Genomic DNA, 16314 nt, shown 5'->3' with positions numbered 1-16314 from the left:
TTATCCGCCGTAGAAAGGAGTTGCATAATGATCGTGAATTGTTATCGTTACAGTAGTGTCATTGTACAAATGCAAGAAGTCAAGCAGTCAGTTGATCAATCAGTCTTTAATGTCAAAAAAATCATCCAAAAACATAATATCAAGACGGTGTGAATCCCAAAGGCATCATATTCGTATCCTCTAGATCCTTCTGTTCCCATACCTTCTGTTTAAGCTATAAACGAAGTGAATGTTTAATCAAACCGAATTTTATTGGCAGCACGAAAAGGCGGAGCGAACCTGTATCCAAGCATCGTTTAGAGTGAGTAAGTTCATGTGATCCGGCACATCGTCTGATCCATGCTTCAATAATACAAATGATTAATACGTAGTTTGACAAACAACAAGTAGACTGGATGGACTCACGAGCGCATCAGCATCAAGTCCACGAACTGCAGCCTGGAGGTCCAGAGGGACTTGAGAAGGGAATATCAGGACATGGACAGGCGGACGGAAAGGCTTCGAGCGTGCGGTATGCGAAGATAATTCCTATACAATTTGTATGTCAGTCAAGAATCTCTTCAGTGGACTAGATGAGGAAATAGACCTGAGCAAGTGTTAAACCGAGCTTGATGTTGCGTCGTTGTCCTCGAACCGCAGAGCCGACTAGAGCAAAAATCTCGTATGCAAGATGAATGACAAGGACGGAATTGGAGACGTCGATTGGGGAGGGGAATGTTTCCAATTCCTTGACCTGCACATAATTATAATTAGTCGTCGAGGAGCAATAAAGTGCAACGCACCTCTGACCCTGTATTGGCACAATCCACCTTCCAAAATCTCGGTTCTCCACATTTATCGCTCTTTCGCCACTTCCAGTAGCTAGCACTAGCGTATCCGTCGTCACCAAGGAACATCCAGAACATTTCATCCTCTTTCCCTTCCTCCACCTCAACCAAGTTCTTGTCCGAGTCCTTGGAGAGGAGAGTCTGTGCGTATCGCAGTGCGGCGTTCCGCTCGGCTGCTACAGAACCGCACCCGTACCATACCCACAATGTATCTAGTAGCGAAATGCAATAGCTGAATCCGGAACAGAGGTTCTTGACGTTCTGATAAACAAGTTAAGATGTATTCAAAATGACCTAGTAGAGAGTTGCGTACCAGGTCGACCTCGTCTATCACGATCAAACCAGCCGAAGACCGTACCATGTGCATCGTCGTGTTCTCCGACGACCACAATGAACGCTTGCCCTAAGAACGAGACATCATTAGTTACAAATGGGAGCGGGAACGACGACCGATGTAGTCACCTGTCGCACAACTAAGAAGCCTCCCAAAACATTTACGAGCTCCTGCGGTTCCACACACTGTCCACATCTCATCAACGACGTCCCATACCTCTTCGCGAGATCTTGCATCTTTCTCTCTTCAAGCTCTCCAACTTGCGCCTTCCTCCCACTCCAAGCCCACACTTTCGAAGTGACGAGCCCAGAGGAGCGAGATTTTGCACGATGCACAATTGCAATCGTCTCAGTATCATAAAACACAAACACGCTATCAGTGCCTTTCGTAACTTCCGTCGCAGATCCACCCTCAACATTCAACACCTCGACCGAGACTGTATGCACGTCCGGATCGGGGACAAACCTCGGAGGACTCGCATCCCAAATCTTCGCAATGTTAATCGCCGGAATAGGTTCATCCACAACATCTAATCAAAATCAAAACAGATTGTCCATTGTCATTATCTACATATGCGTAACAGATGGTTGGGGGACTACATCATGGGATGCCTACGCACCGATTTCGACCTTTAACGGGACTCGTGCAAAGTCAGGCTTCTTTGGTGGAACGGGTTTCTCTGCTTGTACCGGTCTCTCAACCCGCGCTTCAACCTTTTCCTCGCTTTCTACGCCTCTATCAAGAGTTGAGACGTCTGGGGCGTTCTTCAGAGTCCCTACGGGACTCGACACAGGCGTCTTCTCTTCCGGGAGTGCGGGTAGGATGAAACTGGCATATTTCTCGTAATTCGAACGTCTGCGTTCAGCCTTCATCATTGCCGGAGTAATCGTGCGTTCGTCCTCTGGTTCACCCCAGCCTCCGGGATTACGCTCATAGTTCCTTTCTTCACCAGAGCGTGCGAGTGGATCAGTCGCTGATGTCGGAGCTGCTGTAGGCGATGCGGGAGAAGTAACATCATTAAACGCCTGCGCTACGTCCATCACGGTAGCACGAGACCCAGTGCTCGGTATCCTACTATGGCGCATTGGACTGGACGGTGACTTTGTCCTCTCTTGTCGTGCAGCTAAACTTAGTGGTGGAGTCAACGGCGGTGAAGGTGGAGACCCAGCCGGTTGTGTGTTCTCAACTGCAACTGCGAGACCTGGAAGTGGCTGCTTGCTTGCCTTTAGTGCTATTTGTGGTGCACCGAAGGACGTCCTTGTTGGTGAAGGAGTCGCAAGTGGTGGCTTGCGCACTTGCTTGACACTGATTGGTGCTTGGTTGACCCATGTATCTTGTAGTCGTCGGACATTCTCACCACGAACTGGTGGAGTCGGTGCAACAGATTGTTGTCCTTGTTGGCTGGATAAGGTAGACGAGGGCGGAGTTCCTGGGTTAGCTGTGGCAACTGCCACTTGACTTGGAAATACCGCACGCTTTACCTCTATTTGCTCAGGTGAAGGTTCCAAAGCCTGACGCCCAACTAGTGCAGGAGCCGACTGCACAAGATGACTGTCCTCGGAGGAACCCTGCCCACTAGCATTTCGCCGCCGTATTTTCGCCCTATCTTTCGTAGGCTAAATAAACGTAATCCAACAACAGGTCCATTACATTGCAAAATAAGATCATAAAATGCAGAGAAATTATCAATACTCTAAAATCACACACAACAGCTACCAAAGAGAACGCACATGGTTCAAGGGGCGTCCACTCGGCACAGGAGAAGACGCCAAGTCCACCTTTTGACGTGAAGCAGGCTTCGTCGGGCTGGACGACCTAGAATTCGAGCTGCGTGACTTCGGGCGTACTCCTAATTCATCAACACTAGAGGTGGTCTCATCTATATGTCTGTTCGGGGTCTTCGAGCGAGCCGCAGGTTGTGCATCAGTAACAGGAGCGTCACCTGTTTTCGTTGGCTTGATGTACGAAATGAGGGTGTTCGACGAGCCAAGAGGTAGGACGTCACCTGGTGCAGGCACGCTTTTTGCCTTTGTCGGTGTAGCTTTGGCCGCGCTAGACAGCGATGCAGGCTTGGGCTGAGGTGTCGGTCGGACAGACTCACGAGCAGGCGCAGGAGTAGGTGATGCAGACACATCTGATTGAACATTCCGCGCTGTATCAAATGTCTTCGCCTTGCGCAGCGGAGGCGCAGATATAGGTGACGATTTCGGGCTCGGAGTTGGTGGGTTCCATCGATCAAGGACTGATCTCTTCGGCGATGGACTAGTGGCACTGGCTGGACGTTCCGGCGAACCACTACTCGCCGCTGCCTCTATCTCGCTAGAAAGCTTGACGAAGCTCTGAACAAATCCACGACCTTGTAGCCTGCTAAGACTCGGAGTGAGATCCTTTGGTTGTGCAGGCTTAAGGAACGCAGGTGCAAGGTTCTTCGCCTGCGGAATTTGTGGACCCGTTGATAATGGCCGCTGCTGCGGCTGGATGGGCCGTACTAGCGAAGGTGTGGAAACGGGGGGAGAAACAGAGGTCGCTCGCTGAGAAGTGGACGACGTAGGTGTTTGAATTCTCGGGGGTGGAGTCGAAACGGAGGCGGAAAGAGGAGCTGGTGATACTCGAGCCGGACTCTCGTTGGTCGCGGGTGGTGGCTTCCGCAAGGCCTCGGGCTTCGCAGGTGCCGCAGGCGGCTGTGTTATCTTGTCTGTACTCTTCGAGCTGCGTAACACAGGCGTGGTAGGAACACGCTCAGTAGAGCGGTTTGCGTGAGCATAGAGGGATTCGACACGACCTCGAACGCCCGGTGCTCCCGTCGTGATAACAGGCGGAGGTGACCTTTCTACAGGTTTCGGCGGGACGTAGGGCGACGGTGAACTAACTGTCCTCTCGCGCGCCCAGTTCCTCGTGGGAGGCACTCCTTCTCCAGCCGCAGTCGTAACATTTCCAGCAGGAGGAATTGCTGATTGCTTAACACTCGGAGCTTCGTCAAAGGCTGGTTTCTCAGGAGCCTTCGGTTCAACCACTTCCCTCCCCTTCCCCGCAAGGCCTACCAGCGCGACTCCTCCACTCCCAAACACGGGATGAGGCGCACTGATGTCCGATCGGGTGCGCTGCTCGAAAAGCGTCGGATCGTGCGCATCGGGCTGCGGTGTGGGACGGTTCAATCGCGGACCCGTTGCTTTTCCTCCCATGAATGCCGCGAGCGACATTGGCTCAGGTTTCGTCGCAGCGGGTGATGGAGCCGGCTTCCGCTCTGCAGCATAACTAGTAACAGGAGTAGTGTGTGACGGGCTTGTTGGCTCGCCAGTTAACTTGCGGAGCGCTTCAGCAGGGTTAGAACCTACACAAAATATACATTAAACATCAGCGCTGTCCATTTCTTTACATACAATTAGATGTAAGTACCTCTGTCATCCGGACTGGCATTCAATGGAACCTTCCCAGTGAACTGCATGCCTCCACTCCTTCGACTACGCGCAAGCCGAGACGCACGAATCTCATCCTCGAGCTTGCGTTGTTCAGCTTCCCCATCCGCATCGACGTCTCGCTGCAGCGCTTTGATCTTATTAGTCCATTCTGCAAGTCCCGCTTCGGGTCTGGGGGTCTCTACACGTCGTCGTGAGGGGCTCTCCATCAGAAGTTGAATAGACTGAGTCGTGACTGAAGCTGAGCAAGCCTTCAGTCGTCGAATTCGTTGGTGATTAATAGGTTGCTTCCACCCTATGCCCCAACCCTTCTCATTAGCCTGCTTCCTCTTCGTCGCCGTAAGGAAATGAAGAAACAGCGTGGCTTCAGCTCTGCAGACGGAATACTCCTGTCTCGACTTGAGGCACTCTTCTCAATCCACGTCAGATTACGTAATATAGTGACGCATATAAGAATTGATTTTAACAAGACGTATATACAATAATTAATGGGTTAAAAGTCCGTAAGACATGTAAGGTAGATGTCCGGTGAGCAAAAATCCATTGTCAGGGCCTTAAACGAGGCGTCGTAAAGCATCTCATGCGAGAACGAAGAATGCGGAAGAAACAGCAGCCAATGCAGACGCAGCAAGACCCGTTAATACTCCACGGGAGCTGAAACTAATAGCACCGTTTGCAGCACCGCTGGGGGCAGCTGTGCCAGTACCCTCGACAATATTGCTTGCAGCGGAACCATCTAATGAAAGAATTATAAGCGACATGTCAAGACAGGTAAATTCAGTTGTTATACTTACCGATGAAGCTTGCACCGCACTGCGAAGACAGAGCGTTCGAGACATCAGTGTTAGAGGCGATTGCTGGCTCGTCCTGTTTAAGTACAGTATACGCTTGCTTCACACAATCCGAGCAAGCGATAGAAGATGGAACGTTCTTGGCCTGGCCCATGACCATCGCCGGCAGATCGTTCATAATGTTTTCGATGCTCAACGGCTGACCCTCAGCTTGCTCGATCTGAGTAAGGAGTGACGTCACACAAAGCGAATTGTTCGAGCTCTGCTTCAAGCAAGCGATCTTGCGGACCGTCGGGTATCCCTGCTGGACGACGGACACGACGTCACCGGTGGACGAGTTATCAAAGCCGATGGAGGACAAGTCGCTGCCACATCCCGAGGTGATGTTCTGCACAATAGCCGCCAAAGACTGGTTCGTGCATGGGTCCTCACCGCAAGCGCCCGCGAGCCAAGTGTTGATTGGCTGGACCAGCGATTGGTTTTGGGGAGTCGTGAGCAAGCCAGCGAGCCCGGCTACGTTCAAGCAAGTTGAATCAGGCGAGGAAGCCACAGTTAAAAGGGTGCTCTGGCACTGCGAGGAGAGGCTGATACTGCAGTATTTGGTCAGCAAATTACCGTGAGTCAACGGGGTGTGAAGAATGAACATACGCTGCAACTCCGGAGGCCAAGACAAGGGCAGAAGAGGCGATAGCAAGTCGGGAATACATTACGACGAAGATAAAATGCTTGAATGTGGACGAATAAACGCAGGAACCGGCTGCGGAGTGGTTGCAAGAGGTGTCGTGAAGGTGAGTGAGAGAGAGAAAAGTGGCGAAAGACGCTATGTTATAAGGGATCCATGTGCGAGGTTGGCGGTGCAACGGCGCATCTCGGCAATTGGAGCGGGTACTTTTTTAAACATGATTGACCTTCCTTTTTAGGCAGAAATCGGTGCAGCGTTCCCGTGTTCCGCAGCAACCAGTGCATGGTCCAGTTGCCTGTCCCGGTCACTGTCCCTTTCCTCGGTCGACCCGTGCTCGAAAAAAAAAATACCTCACATTCATACACCAGACTGTCTCCTCCACCAAGTCAGCCGTCTTAAGGGGCAGAGCCAATAAAGCAGAATAGCAGGCTAGCAACCATCTCCATCTCCCTAATTCTCCCAAGGCCCAGCTTTTGCGCAGCCGGTCATCAGCGCCGGTTTGTGAATTTCGTATGACTACCACCCTCTTACAATTGGCTGCGGATCGTGCACACCGCATGACGGATTCACTTGATCGCGATGATGTCTTATTATTTTATTCTGACATCCGCTCCCATCCGCCTACCTTGGCCAACTCAGAGTGGCTGCTTCCAATCTTTTACCGAGAGTCTTGAGCGATGTGCGACTTTCTTGCACTTTTCCACGATCATATATCGAATACACAAAGCCAGTGCACTATTTATGATATTGTCACTGCAGTGCACCAAATCTGGTTGTCAAAGCCACTGATAGCATTGTGGTCGTCCATTGTTTTGACAGTCTCAGATTACCGCCACTGCCTGAGCGAATCAGCATGAGCGTGGCGGGGATTGATATCGAGCGAAATTCACGTAACCTTGGGTGAGACAACCAGAGTCTCGATACGCCGACAGCATTCTTGGCATCCAGATTAATGTTCCGTATACCTCCTCTCATTCCAGGAACCATACGGAAGCATGCTGGCTGGACATCTAGATGTCTCAGGGTCCAGATATACAGTCTGGCGGGCGCATGAATTTCACAATGACGTTGTTCAGAGAGTCTGCAAATTTCGGCCTGAAATAAAGGGAGGAGATTAAATATATATAATCCGTATCGGAGCATCAGCAGCATCGATGGGTTTTCCTATTTCCCTACAGTCTCCCTAGCGAATTGTTATGTGAATGTCTATTATTAATTATCTTCAGTTAGACCGCAGCGACTTCATTTAGGGACAGGGACGATGGCGGATTGCCTCAAAAACGTTGATCACCGGCGATCGTCAAGCACGCTATTGCCGTAATTTCACACATCATCATGCGTGTTCACTGACTAAGGCCTTCTCAGTGACAATGGCGCTGGACGGCCTGAAGCTGCGGGCTTCTCGCACATTGTTACTCTCAGTACTATCACTAGTACTCAGCACCATCAAGCATGAGTACAGCAGATGCAGTTCCGCCAGGCGACCGTATGCCGCTCATAGACCCTGCTGTTACTACCGTCACTTATCAAGCTAATAATAATAGTCTAAGCGGACCTATCGCAGACGAGTCTGCTGCACTGCTCACTCCTGAAGAGACTACTCTCCCCACCAGTAAAGAAGTTACTGCGAAGGGAATCTCGACGAGAGTGGTTTTGCGGAATGTTGTTATTGTTTTGATAGTTGCTGCGCTTCTAGTCGTTATTATAAAAGGTTATACCGATGCTGACGACGTGGAGGTGCGTGGAGGCAATCCTTATCGCCGACTGGAACTTTCTAATTTTCTTCCCGTATGACATAGTTCGACCTCGGGAAGGCTCTGAAGAGTGCCCTAGGGGGTGGGCTAAGCGGAGCTGCAGGTAAGTTATGTGTTAATTAATTTGAAAAGGTTAATATTCATATGTCTGTTATCTCGAAAGCCATGGTCTTGCAGGTCTTGACACTTATGGTAAATATGATTATACATCTGGATAAACATGCTGTTAACTCATGATATTAATCTACTGTAATATAGCCACTCCGGACGGTTATGAACTACCAATATCGTTACGGCACCAGTACCACCCAGGCCATCCACACGCTATACCACGACGGCGGTTGGACGCGTTATTACCAAGGGCTCACCGCTGCACTTATACAAGGACCAGTCTCGCGTTTTGGCGACACTGCAGCAAACGTTGGAATTCTTGCATTGCTCAAAGGAAACAAATACTTGAGGAAACTTCCTTCCCTTATCAAGACGGTCTTTGCTGGTATTGCGGCAGCGGTGTTTAGGATCTTTTTGACGCCGGTGGATACGGTAAAGACGACTATGCAGACTCAGGGAAAGGATGGGTTGAAGATATTAAGGAATAGGGTAAGTTAACCTTTTCTAGTCTTATGGCTCAGGAATGACTGACGTTGTGCTAATTCCCTATTTTAGATTAAGACTCATGGGATTGGAACACTATGGTACGGTGCACTCGCTACTGCCGCTGCAACGTTCGTAGGATATTATCCTGTACGTTTCCTCCCCCCCCCCCCGATATTCATTCACTTAGCCTTTGCATTAGTGGTTCGGCACATACAACTTCCTCGACGAAAATCTCCCATTACCGACAACCCTCGTACAAAAGCTCCTCCGTCAAGCCTTAATCGGCTTCTGCGCATCTGTAATATCTGACAGCGTCTCCAATTCCCTCCGCGTCGTCAAAACCTACCGTCAAGTAAACGCAACACAGATTTCGTACACTGCCGCTGCACGTGCTGTCATTGCTACAGATGGGTTGAAGGGTCTATTTGGTAGAGGCTTGAAGACGCGCATAATTGCGAATGGGTTGCAGGGTTTGATGTTCTCGATACTTTGGAAGTTGTTTTTGGATTTGTAAGTCGTGATTTTTATTATTTTTCCGGATGAATACGCTTTGTCCCATACTCACTCTATTTTATATGATATTAATTTAGGTGGAATGATAAAGCGTAATGCGAAATTATACTTGGTTTTAATAGAAATGCATTTGTAGATTTTGGACGGAATAGTTTCTCTGCTTTGCTCCAGTTATAATACAACAATTATTTCTATTACAGGCTGTAACAGTCAAGGTGTACACTTGATAGATGGTCTTTAGCTCTGCCTGGCACGTTGGTACATTGCTTCTGTTAGCTAGACAAGATTGCTACAGAGATCCAGGGCCACAGAGATAGTCCATTTATGATGTGTCTGGACAGGAGCTAATGGACAGGATCTAATGATAATCCTTGCCCTTGGGGTTGTGCTGAAGCACTAACTGTGGTAGTACAGCAATGCTATTTTCTCACAATAATCCCAGGTAGAGAAGAGCTTAGACAATCACTGCTTTCCTCTTCTATATCCAACACGTCTTCTCACATGACTTTGCACCTAAGATACTTACTCTACTGAATCTAGTTAGGAGGGGTAAAAGGGACCCTAGAGTCTCTCTAATTAGACCCCTTCTGGGTTTTCTCCCTAACTGACCTACAGCAGATCTATAATCACATAATGACACAGTAAGCAAAAGGAGAAGAACTATTGGCTAAGAGCCCAGTAGAATTTGGGTTAGGTAATCCGAACACTTTCCTGCATCATGTGACCTAAAAGTACTCAATCTATCATTGCCATGGACCATGGTACCGAGCATGACCAGCCTGAGTGCTTCAACACGTGCCTCTTTCTTTATCACCAACATTCTGCCTGCTGCTTGCCAGTCCCTTGTGCTGTACACGTTTCACAGCCAGTTCACAAAAAAGAAAGCACTAGTCTACTATTTCCTGACATTCCTCAGCAGCCAATCTCTTCACATAGTGCTTACAATTGCCCAAGTATACGTATTGTATACAACAAGAAGAGCAAAGGCAGGTTACTGGTAGTAGTTCCAGGTAATGCATTTCTGTTTAGCTTATTGCTCTTTGCTGCAAGGTTTGCATAGTAATCAGTGCAAATCCAGGGAGAGCATGTAAAACATGGAATCGTACGCTTCTGCAATTCAAGACTCTCCAGTGGGATTCAATGAACCTTGTGACCCTTGGACGCATCACGACCTTGCCCTTGAATATTGGGAGCGCTTCGAGCAATCGGGGGAACGTGAAGAACTCGAAAAGTCTATTGCTCACGATCGTACAGCTCTGAGACTTCGCCCTAAAGGACATCCCGATCGTTCGGAATCGCTGTATAACCTCGCAGTTTCCCTTTCGACGCGATACGAGCGATGGGGTCAATGGGAAGATATAGACGAAGCTATCGCGTTGCACCGATTCGCCCTCGAACTTCGTCCCAAAAGTCATCCTGAATATTCTCTGTCTCTCAACAGCCTCACGACTTCTCTGAGGACCCGGCACAAGCAGCATGGAAGAGCTGAAGACCTTGAGGAGGCTATCGAATTAGACCGAGCGGCATTCGAGCTTTTCCCCGAAGGTCATCTCGGTCGTTCCATGTCTCTAAACAGCCTCGCTATTTCTCTGGGCACCAGATACAAGCGACATGGAAAGATTGAGGACCTTGAGGAGGCCATCGAAGTGCACCGAACCGCCCTCAAACTTTGCACCGAAGGCAATCCTGATCGCTCTATGTTTCTGAACAACCTTGCAAATTCTCTGAGGACCCGATTCCGGAAGCATGGAAGAACTGAAGACCTTGAGGAGGCTGTTGAGTTGGACCAAGCTGCCCTGGAGCTTCGTCCCGAAGGCCATCCAGATCTTTCTATGTCTCTCAACAGCCTTGCAAGTTCTCTGTGTACCAGATACGAGCAGTATGGAAAGGTTGAGGATCTTGAGGAGGCTGTTGAGATGCACCGAGCTGCCCTTGAGCTTCGCCCCGAGGGCGATCCTCATCGTTCTATGTTTCTCAGCAGCCTTGCAAGTTCTCTGAGGAACCGATACAAGCAGCATGGAAGGCCTGAGGACCTTGAGGAGGCCATCGAGCTGGAACGAGCCACGCTCGAGCTTTGTCCCTTGGGCCATCCTCGTCATTCCTTGTCTCTCAACAACCTCGCAGATTCCCTGAGCACTCGTTACGATTTGCATGGAAGGACTGAAGACCTTGAGGAGGCCATCGAGATGCACCGAGCCGCCCTCGAGCTTCGCCCCGAAGGCCATCCAGAACGTTTTGCGTCTCTCAATAACTTTGCAATTTCTCTGAGAACCCAGTATGATTTGCATGGAAGGACCAAGGATCTCGAGGAGGTGGTCGAACTGCACCGAACCACTTTCAAGCTTTGTTCCGAAGGTCATCCTCGTCGTTTTATTTCTCTCAACAACCTCGCGTATTCTCTGAGCGCCCGGTACGATCGGCATGGAAGGAATGAAGACCTTGAGGAGGCCATCGAGTTGCTCCGAACCGCACTCGAGCTTCGCCCCAAAGATCATCCTAGTCGTTCTGTTTCTCTCGACAACCTTGCAATGTCTTTGAGCACCCGATTCAATCGGCATGGACGGGCCGAGGATCTTGAAGAGGCTATCGAGATGCACCGAGCCGCTCTCGGGCTTCGCCCCGAAGGCCATCCACATCGTTCTGTGTCACTGAAGAACCTCGCATTATCTTCATATGCTCGAATCAAGGAAAGATGGAGCATGGATGAGTTTGACGACTGTATGCGGTTGCTGGAGCTCGCTGCTACTCATCAGTTCTCAGGATTACTGGATCGCCTTCTTGCCGCGCGTCGATGGGCAGAACTCGCGCGATCACACAGCCATAACACTACTATCAAGGCTTACAAGGAGATAATATCGATACTTCAACATGCTCTCACCGTCAGTCCAACTCTCACTGAACAGCACGACTTCCTTACCGGGAAAAATGTCTACAGAATGTTGACAATGGAGGCAGCCTCCTACGCAGTTGAGAAGAATGAATTGGAGCAAGCTGTAGAGATACTCGAGCAAGGAAGAGGCTTACTTTGGTCGCAGCTGCGTGTCCTGAGGACGCCTTTGGATCAACTTGCGCAGATGAACAGAGAACTCGGCGACAGATTCCGGAAAGTTAGTCACCATCTGGAGAATCTCGCAACATCGCACGAAGCGTTAATGACTGGACCAATCAGGGATGAAAGTGGGTCGCTTAGGCCGGACGACAAGTCAAGATGGAAATCATTTGACGAGCTGTTGAAACTGAAAAAGCAACTTTTAAATGAGCAGCAAGAGATTATTGACGACATTCGACAAGTTCCGGGGTTCGAAAACTTCCTTGAAGCCACACCATTTAAGATACTACTGAGGGCCGCATCGGAGGGACCAGTCGTCCTTGTCAATCACAGTAAATATCGATGTGATGCGCTTATCGTACTCGCCCATGATAATCTGTCGGTCGTTTGTGTTCCATTAGACAACGCTTTCTATGAAGATAGTATTGGCCTATGCAACGAGCTCTCGGACGCGCGTCAACGCTGTGGAGCGGCTTCACCCGATTATGACGAGAAGCTTCGCAAAACGTTGAGGATGCTTTGGGATAGAGTGGTCTCTAATGTCGTGGTCAAACTTAAAGAAGTTGGGGTCCCAAAAGGCACTCGTATCTGGTGGTGTCCAACATCCGTGTTATCTGCATTACCATTCCATGCCGCGGGCCCATTCGAGGACGTCGATGGTTCTATAAAATACCTGTTAGATGATTACATTTCGTCATATACTCCGACACTTGACGCACTCATTAATGCCCGATCTGGTGGCAATACAGGCGGAACGAAATTGCTTGTCGTCGGAGATACTGCCACTTTACGATCGACACGACAGGAAATTCGTAACGTCCGGAACTGCTTGGGCAGCGACAAACCAGGAACCACAATATTGCTCGATCGTAGGGCATCTCGTCGTACAGTAATGGAGCGTCTCCAGAAAGTTACATGGGTTCACTTCGCATGTCATGGTCACTTGGACCCAAAGCCTTTCAACTCTTCTTTTAAGCTCTCCGACCGCGAGTTGACGTTGTTGGATATCATCCGAGCAAACGTTCCAAATGCCGAATTCGCATTTCTTTCTGCCTGCCATACCGCCGAGCTTTTCCGTACTGGTGCACACGACGAGGCACTCCATCTATCAGCAGCTATGCAATTCAGTGGATTCCGAAGCGTGGTTGGGACAATGTGGGAGCTATATGATGAAGATGGGCCTTTCTTTGCACGAGCGGTTTATGAACATATGAATGAATGTGAGGACGGTGAACCGAGGTACAAGAAGGCAGCTGCGGGTCTTCGGGGAGCTGCTATAGAGTTGAGAGCACAGGAAGGGATTCCGACTGAACGATGGGTTAATTTCGTGCATATAGGTGCTTGATTGATTTGTAATGGACTCGACAATATGGATTACTATGTATTATTGTTAATCTGATGCCTGGACTTGGACTCGCGCACTCACGCACGCACAAATTTATTCTCCGTTCGTTCATTCCATTCGTCAATTTCAGGTCACTTTCACATTCCAGACAACAAATACATGGCTGAATATGACATAAGTTGCCACTTTCAGCAATACCTGACATTCTTGATTAAAATTACTTTCCATGCATTCTTTGATGATGAAACCAAAACTGGAAATCACAACATGAACATGTACTATTCTAAGTTACTGTAAGAGAGCTGTGCATAGATGTTCGAACGAGAGCCTGTCCTAGATTCTTCGAGTCATGTATGGAGACGCAGATGAGATAGATGGTCGGAAACTACTACAGGTGCAACTGAGTGAGCTCGAGGATTATAAGGCTAACATTATGGATTTGTGAACTTGTGATCTGTGAGATGAAGTTTAGGGAAGGGCAAATTCTGGGAGGGTATCCTATGAGGAGCATACAAGAAGTTTTATCAATCCCGATTCTCCTACACGTTCGAAGTTCAAACCTCTCCATATATGTGCAGAATGCATCTGTCTGGACATCATGCAACACTAATATTGTTGTAGATGAAAACAAAAACAAGACTGCAAGAGATAATGAATTTATTCTGGCAGTGCGACAAGTACTAGACATCAATCTTTGCAGAATGGGGAGAAAAAGTTGCTTGCGTTGCTTGACGTTGACGAAGATAAGGTAGCAGTGGTCCGTTTCTCGAAGAAGTTGATAGGATTGTAACAAGGTATTTTATGCAGGTAGAAGGACTAGGTGTGTTCCACTCGCATGCAGCATTGATTGAATAGGTGGAGAAGGTCAATTTCAAGGAAAGCCTTTGCACTTTCAAGTTTGTAGCATCCTTGACCTATCGAGGCCGCATTCAAGGTCGACTCGGAGTAGATACTGATGTCCTTAACAAACTGAATTTGCACACTGGACACCACATAGATGTAGACTGCTGTGTTTATACTTCTGCATGGACTTGGATAAATAGTTCTAGACACATTTTTTAATTATTTCGCACACACAATAGTATTGCACATACAATGATACAATAGCAAGTAACTGTACCCCACACAATTTACGTTCATTTATTCATAATCTATATCAGGCAAAACATCTGCAAACCATATCATAGTCATACCATACCTGCAGAGGATCTAAAGGTGAATAATACATAGTGAGCGTAGAATAAATAAAAAATAGAGCGGTTGAGAGCTGGCCATATGCTCCGGGAATCAGGTGATTCGGGCTTGTCTTGTGCATCATGTGATCCGGTCTGTGTTTTTCAAATTTTATTGCCTTGTCAGTACATGAATGGTGGTCGAGCCTATTTATGCCTACAAACCCCATCACGCTGTCGTTGTTATTCTCGGTATGACCAGTGTGATGAGCAAGTGTCCGACTCTTCTTTAAGTTCTTATCCAGAACGTCTTGCCCATTGTGCGCTGCCCTCCATCACGTACACCTTTCGCAGCCCAATTGACGGGGGCAGTACTACTCCACGTGTTCCCAACACTAGTCAGCGGCCAACATCGCCGCATAGCACTTATAATCTTTTGCTTCAACGTTTCGTTTAGGACGAGAGTACAAAGGCAGGCTACCTTTATTACTACTAGGTAATGTTTAGTATAGTTTCAATTTGCTGCTAGAATTGAATTCTTACCAATATAAAACTGAGCTAGATCACATATAAGATGGAATTGAAACAAGTCACACCGCGATTCAAGATTTGATCAATGGCTTTCCTAACCTCCATGACTCTCAAACACATCACATTCTAGCCTTGAAACACTGGAGGATCTTCGAGCAATCAGGGGAACGGGGAGAGCTTGAACAGGCTATTGCTCACGGTCGTACTGCCCTCGAACGTCGTCCTGAGGGACACTCTGATCGTTCGGAAACACTGTATAACCTTGCAAGCTACCTTTCGGCACGATATGAGCGATGGGGCCAATTAGAAGACCTAGGAGAGGTTATCGAGCTGGACAGAGCCGCCCTCGAGCTTCGCCCCGAAGGCCACCCCGATCGTTCTCTGTCTCTTAACGATCTTGCGAGTTCTCTAACCACTCGTTACTTGCAGCACGGAAGGACTGAAGATCTTGAGCAGTCTATCGAGTTGCACCGAACCGCACTCGAGCTTCTTCATGAAAGCCATCCTAATCGCCCTTTCTCACTTCGTAACCTTGGCAGCTCGGTGCATCCCGATGGCCACCTCAAGGTCTTCAGCCTTTCCATACCGATTGTATCGGGTACCCAAACAACTTCCTAGATTATTGAGAGACAAAGATCGATCAGGATGTCCCTCAGGGCGAAGCTCGAGGGCGGATCGGAGCATTCCAATGGCTTCCTCAAGGTCTTCCGTCCTTCCGTGCTGCAAGTATCGGGTAGTCAATGAATCCGCGAGATTGTTGAGAGACAAAGAACGATCAGGGTCGCCTTACTTGCGGCATGGAAGGACTGAAGACCTCGAGGAGGCCATTGAGTTGTGCCGATCCACACTCAAGCTTTGCCCGGAATACCGCCCTGATCATTCTGCGCTTCTCAACAACCTCGCACATCAATTGACCACTCGATACTTGCATCGTGGAAGGACTGAAGACCTTGAGGAAGCCATCAGGATGCATCGAGCCGCCCTCGGGTTTCGCCCCGAAGGCCACCCTGATCGTTCTTTGTTTCTGAACAATCTTGCAGAGTCATTGATCACCAGATACAGGCAGCTTGAAAGGGCTGAGGATCTTAAGGAGGCTATTAGGATGCAGCGAGCCGCCCTCGAAGTCCTTCCTGAAAGCCACGATAACCGTTCTCTCATTCTCAACAACCTCGCAAGTTCTCTGACCACTCAATATTTGCAGCATGGAAGGACTGAAGACCTCGAGGAGGCCATCGAGTTGCACCGATCTGCCCTCAAGCTTCGTCCCGAAGGACATCCTGATCGTTCTACGTCACTCGGGAAC

The 16314-nt window shown here is 48.8% G+C and overlaps 5 protein-coding genes across 5 annotated transcripts; 2 read left to right on the top strand and 3 right to left on the bottom strand.

Moving 5' to 3' along the window:
• Window positions 1–139: 139 nt before the first annotated feature.
• FOMMEDRAFT_156622 (uncharacterized protein) lies at window positions 140–4786 on the bottom strand (the record flags this gene model as incomplete). The annotated part of the gene is made up of 10 exons (XM_007266884.1): window positions 140–214; window positions 280–342; window positions 406–528; window positions 587–733; window positions 783–1088; window positions 1141–1230; window positions 1290–1690; window positions 1781–2777; window positions 2892–4492; window positions 4558–4786. 10 exons carry the CDS (start codon window positions 4784–4786, stop codon window positions 140–142), a joined length of 4032 nt encoding a protein of 1343 aa, XP_007266946.1.
• A 232-nt stretch (window positions 4787–5018) lies between these two features.
• FOMMEDRAFT_20398 (uncharacterized protein) lies at window positions 5019–6491 on the bottom strand. The gene is made up of 3 exons (XM_007266883.1): window positions 6017–6491; window positions 5372–5958; window positions 5019–5313 (listed from the first exon to the last, which is right to left on the bottom strand). The coding sequence occupies exons 1-3, from the start codon at window positions 6073–6075 to the stop codon at window positions 5156–5158; spliced, it is 804 nt and encodes a 267-aa protein (XP_007266945.1). The 5' UTR covers window positions 6076–6491; the 3' UTR covers window positions 5019–5155.
• Window positions 6492–6711: 220 nt separating this feature from the next.
• Window positions 6712–7175, bottom strand: FOMMEDRAFT_20397 (uncharacterized protein). The gene has a single exon (XM_007266882.1). The coding sequence runs from the start codon at window positions 7035–7037 to the stop codon at window positions 6801–6803; it is 237 nt and encodes a 78-aa protein (XP_007266944.1). The 5' UTR covers window positions 7038–7175; the 3' UTR covers window positions 6712–6800.
• A 363-nt stretch (window positions 7176–7538) lies between these two features.
• FOMMEDRAFT_85107 (mitochondrial carrier) lies at window positions 7539–8915 on the top strand (the record flags this gene model as incomplete). The annotated part of the gene is made up of 6 exons (XM_007266881.1): window positions 7539–7787; window positions 7850–7907; window positions 7968–7996; window positions 8063–8404; window positions 8471–8548; window positions 8601–8915. The coding sequence occupies 6 exons, from the start codon at window positions 7539–7541 to the stop codon at window positions 8913–8915; spliced, it is 1071 nt and encodes a 356-aa protein (XP_007266943.1).
• A 1093-nt stretch (window positions 8916–10008) lies between these two features.
• Window positions 10009–13308, top strand: FOMMEDRAFT_85941 (uncharacterized protein; the record flags this gene model as incomplete). Its single annotated transcript, XM_007266880.1, has 1 exon — window positions 10009–13308. The coding sequence occupies one exon, from the start codon at window positions 10009–10011 to the stop codon at window positions 13306–13308; it is 3300 nt and encodes a 1099-aa protein (XP_007266942.1).
• Between the last annotated feature and the right edge of the window lie 3006 nt (window positions 13309–16314).

This window comes from Fomitiporia mediterranea (genome assembly GCF_000271605.1).
Source record: "Fomitiporia mediterranea MF3/22 unplaced genomic scaffold FOMMEscaffold_6, whole genome shotgun sequence".
NCBI classification, from domain to species: domain Eukaryota; kingdom Fungi; phylum Basidiomycota; class Agaricomycetes; order Hymenochaetales; family Hymenochaetaceae; genus Fomitiporia; species Fomitiporia mediterranea.
Note: the sequence above shows the minus strand (reverse complement) of the source record. Positions and strands in the feature narration are given on the sequence as shown.

Excerpts from the sequence above, each read along its gene's own strand:
- FOMMEDRAFT_20398 (XM_007266883.1), bottom strand. The coding sequence starts at position 6,075 with ATGTATTCCCGACTTGCTATCGCCTCTTCTGCCCTTGTCTTGGCCTCC. Across the intron at positions 5,959-6,016 it reads TTGGCCTCCGGAGTTGCAGC|TATCAGCCTCTCCTCGCAGT; the intron begins GTATGTTCATTC and ends CAAATACTGCAG. Across the intron at positions 5,314-5,371 it reads GTGCGGTGCAAGCTTCATCG|ATGGTTCCGCTGCAAGCAAT; the intron begins GTAAGTATAACA and ends TTCTTTCATTAG.
- FOMMEDRAFT_20397 (XM_007266882.1), bottom strand. The coding sequence starts at position 7,037 with ATGGTTCCTGGAATGAGAGGAGGTATACGGAACATTAATCTGGATGCC.